This window comes from Triticum aestivum, chromosome 1B (assembly GCF_018294505.1).
Source record: "Triticum aestivum cultivar Chinese Spring chromosome 1B, IWGSC CS RefSeq v2.1, whole genome shotgun sequence".
Taxonomy (NCBI): Eukaryota; Viridiplantae; Streptophyta; class Magnoliopsida; order Poales; family Poaceae; genus Triticum; species Triticum aestivum.
This window is the reverse complement of record NC_057795.1, coordinates 564,770,245-564,774,705: the sequence shown is the minus strand read 5'-3', so window position 1 is coordinate 564,774,705 and position 4,461 is coordinate 564,770,245. Positions and strand designations below refer to the sequence as shown.

At 53.2% G+C, this 4,461-nt stretch overlaps 1 protein-coding gene across 1 annotated transcript; it reads right to left on the bottom strand.

The window, feature by feature from the left end:
- Window positions 1–406: 406 nt before the first annotated feature.
- On the bottom strand, window positions 407–1,654 carry LOC123079831 (scarecrow-like protein 32). Its single transcript, XM_044502657.1, has one exon. The coding sequence runs from the start codon at window positions 1,652–1,654 to the stop codon at window positions 407–409; it is 1,248 nt and encodes a 415-aa protein (XP_044358592.1).
- Between the last annotated feature and the right edge of the window lie 2,807 nt (window positions 1,655–4,461).

Genomic DNA, 4,461 nt, shown 5'->3' with positions numbered 1-4,461 from the left:
ATATTGTTCTTATTATGATATATTTGTTTTTGCTTTTTATTCTCACACACTATATATCTAGCTAAATATTCATCCGTATGTACTCAAGGTTAATCTCACCCCTATGTACCCCTCAAAAAAAGAAATCACCCCTATGCATGAGCATGTGTGTTTTCAACTGTTCAACCCAATGTTCCGAGACAATACAACAAATTCATGATGCAAGAAGGCTCCCATTTCTTCTATTGAATATTGATCCGTTCTTCCACCGTTTCCATTGATGAACAATAAAGAAGACGGTTTATGTGTCATGTCATTTGATCCTTTCTGAGCTACATTATCAACCTAAAACTACTCTCTCATGGCTACATGCATTCCTATCAGTAGTTTTAGTCGCTAATGGTGATATCGGATTAAGCTACCAGCTTTAGTTGGGCGCCCAGGCAGTGGTGAACACGGCTGCATGCCCCTTCCACGTGAACACTAGCATGTCCTCCTCCCGCTTCACGCCCCACCCCGTCGCGTGCTCGCTCAGCAGGTGCCGCACCTCGGCCACCTCGTCCTGGCCGAACCCCGCGCCGGCGAACCCTTTCCGTCGCATCCTCTCCGCGAGCCTCGCGCCGGACTCGGACCGCTCGGTGCCGTCGGCGCCGACGACGCTCTCGATCTTCTGGCCCACGGCCGCCTCGTGCTCCAGCCGCCGCGGGCTGTCCCTCGGCGCGGATGTGTCGAGCGCGTCGAAGAGGATCCAGTGGAAGTTGAAGCAGCCCGCGATGCGCGTGGCCAGGCTCGGCGAGTCCAGGTCGGCGTCCTCGTCGGTCACGGTGACCAGGCACGGGTCCAGCGCCCGGACCGCGTCCACGAAGCCGTCCCTCGAGCCCGGCGCGACGTGCCGGAGCCAGCTCTGGCAGTTCACGACGAGCGCCTCGCCGTCTCTTAGCCGCAGCGCCGACTGGTCGGAGAGGACGCAGGCGAGCTCCTGGCAAAGCGTCTGCAGCTTCGTCGGAGATGGAGATGACGTGGCCGTGCTCTTGTTGACGACGTTGAACTCCAGGTGCACGCCTTTGGACTTGGCAAAGTTGGCCAGCCTGAGACCTATCTCCTCGTCCGGCACGCCGAGCAGTGGCGGGCCGGCGGGCCGGACGGACGGCACGGTGATGCGGAGCGCCGGCGGCCCCCCGGGCCGCTTAGAGAGCGCGTCGATGAGCGTGGGCCACTGCATGCAGCGCGTGACTCCAAGGTCAACAACGTGCACGGCGTCCCTCCCGGCGACGGCGCGGAGGATGGCGCCGTTGGAAGCGGTGAAGCCGAACCTGTGCCACGGGGTGAGGTCGACGTAGTCGGCGAGCTCCGTCACGGACATGGCCCGCTGCGATCCCAGCGCCGGGGGCGGCCCCATGCTGTCGGCGCGCGGGGAGCCGCAGGTCCGGCAGGCGCGCGCGACGAGGCCGCGGAGCAGCGACGAGGTGAGTCGCTGGTTGGGGTCACCCTGCGCGGAGGCGATGTTGTTGAGCACCCACATGGCCTGCTGCGCCAGCGTCACGTCGTTGGACTCGAGCGCGGCGGCGCAGTGGAGGAGCAGCTGCTGGATTCGGGGCCCGTCCACCAGCGCGCCGGAGAAGCACAGCGTGCTCTGCGCCCTGACCGCCCCGCCGCCCCGCAGCTCCTGCTCCATACCGAGATGACCTCGTGACCTACTGACACGCACTGGTACAAGATTTTGGACGAAGAGACTGTAACACCTGTCAGACTACATGATTGGGCAGGTTGGGATCATCTGGTCTAGAGTTTTGACCCCTGATCAGGAGCTGTGAACGGAGGCAAATCCCTAGAAGGCCAATCGCTACAGATGGTGATTATTGTAGGTTGTTTTGGTTTGCAAGTTGGAATGGCCTGGCCTATTTATAGGACTTTCTGTGAAATATTCGCTCTTCGTTTCCGTGGAGAAAATGGATCGAATTCTTGACTCTTTCCACGGGGTGAAAGGACAACGTGCTATCATTCTTAACGCCTTGCTTTGTCTGATTGTGTCTGAACTCTGAACTGATTAGACTATAGGGTTGTTGGAAGTTTTGTTAGTTGCAGATTCTTCTCAGAAATTCCCTCTTCCAAAATTTCTTCTCAATAGCTCCCCTTTGAAAAGATATGCCCAACAAGCCCTCGTTTGGAACAATAATTTTAGACAACTTTTAAGTTGAGGGCTACGCTTAGGGCTTTTTCTTTTCCCCCAGAAGAGAGTGAAAACCCATGGCCTCTGCATCAATCGATGCATACAATTCTCAATTACTGTGAACCAACCTATGCTTGGATGGTTAGAAGGACAGTGGTATACACAGCCCATCAGAGTTCAAATACTGGTGCTCGTATTATTTCTGTATTTATTTCAGTATTCTGGCGATTCACTTTCAGTGGGAGGAGACGTTCCCGTCAACGACGAGGCGTCTATGATGACTACATAAATCTCAAGATGATATGTCGGTTCAGTCTCTCGGAGATACTCATAGGATAGGGTGTACGTGTGTGCATTCATAGGAGTGAGTATATACGCGTATGTATGAGTGCTTGCGTCTGTATTGTGTTAAAAAAATCCTCAGTTACTTCTTGCGGAGTTTACAAGCATATGTGTGGACCCGATCTATGCCGAGAGCGGATAGGAAAAACGACTTCGGCCCCCGCATCGCCTAGCCTTGACGACACAAGTGACGATCAGATCTCTGCCATCAACCACCACTCTCCCACCTACTCCTCCTTCCTCTCCGCCGCTGGTGGCCACTGCCAGGCAAAGCCCGTGCAAGGGTGGCGGCAGCGGGGCCTTCTCCCATCACGCAGCGCCCCGTCCTGTGGGGTGCAGCGACTGCTGGTGTTCGACGTTGTGGTGACCGGCGGCTGCTAGCATGGCTGCCTCACGTGTCATCGGCGATGCATTGGCGGTGGGGGTGATACTATGCTAGTGGAGGGTGCGCACATGGCTGGTTGCGATGTGCTGCGTGCGACGGCTAGATCGGGTCATTCTTGGCCAGATCTAGCTTCCTTGGTGCGGCTGTTGCGGGGCTCCATGGCGGGGTATGCTTCTCTCCATGTGGGTGCAACGGCCTTGGATGGTGGTGGTGATCCAGATCCGGTTGGCCGGATGGTGGTGCTAGAGACTATGCTACAGCGACTGCCTACAGCTCCATAACGGCCGTGATCATCGTAAGGTCTTTGGAGTGGGTTTATCTCTCCTGATTCAGTGGTTGACTTCAGCGGTGAGTTGCAAACTATAGTCGAAGGCTTGACATGGCAGTGATGGTTGTGCAGTGGTGGTAGCCGCACATCACATGTAGTTGTTGGGCTCGCAGAAAAGTGCTGGAGGCAACACATGAGTGATGCCAATGAGGGTGCTACGTGCACTCAGTCTCGAGCTCCGGGGTGAAAGCTTAGGTTTGATCCGAATTGGTTATACCTGGCAACGGAGATAATTATTTTTCCTACTTGAAGGCATTGTTTGAATATGTTCGGACTAATTTTTCAGGGTGACGGCGGCTATGCTAGCGTCGCTCCCTTTATGAGGCGGTTGCTGTTGAAAAACTTTGCCGTTCATGTAGTCATGAGATGGTTGATGCGGATATAAGTATTGCTACAGTTTGTAGATCGCGGATATATTGCCTTGAGATTTATTTTCTTTTTTCCTCACATACGTATCGTTTTGGTCTTATACATGTGTGTCTAATGTGTGCTCTTAGTGTTTATATCCTCTTGATACCTTGTTTTAAGCCAGTAAAATCCACCCTTTTATCAAAAAAAAATTAAAAAGCGTGAAATGCGATAAAAGGCCACAAGGATGACAAACAAAGAGAATACTCCCTCTGATTCATATTAATTGACGCACTCTAAATACAAAGTTGTACAGATTGTGATCGTCGGGAAACTAAAGTTTACAAGCTTAGGGTGTAGGTTTGCCAAACTTTCTTAGGCGTGGCAAAGGTATAGTAGCCTCCAACCAAACGGGCACTCGTTAACAAAACAGGAGCTAAGCCATGGAGTGGACTGATTTGGTGATCAGTCACTGTGGACACTCAACATGCCAGGTGAGTTTCATATTCGCTAACTGCGGCGCCTCCATTGTCATCATACCAGAATAAACTAGTAGGTTCATACCAGACCAGAGAGAAGGGTAGAAGGCGACATCGGAAGCAGCCGTGGCCGTCGGAGGACGGGGCCAAAGTTGAGAGTAAAAATACCTCGGCCTTGTCACTGCCATCCGCGCCCCATTTTTCTATCGCTCGGCGGCGGACCCTCCCAGATCAGAACAAACAGCAGGTAGGAGAACAATCCACGGGTGCGAGCATCTCTTGCGGATTTAAGAAGCGGTTGCTGTCATTCCGAGCATGGTCAGGACAAAATTAGCAGCATGCTTGTGTCTCTGCTTTGTCGTAATATCTGTATTTTCTTGTTGATTTTGGCGATTGTTAGGTTGGAGAAGGATGCGAGGGTCGTGCAGTT

Coding starts and splice junctions, on each gene's coding strand:
- LOC123079831 (XM_044502657.1), bottom strand. CDS start 1,654: ATGGAGCAGGAGCTGCGGGGCGGCGGGGCGGTCAGGGCGCAGAGCACG.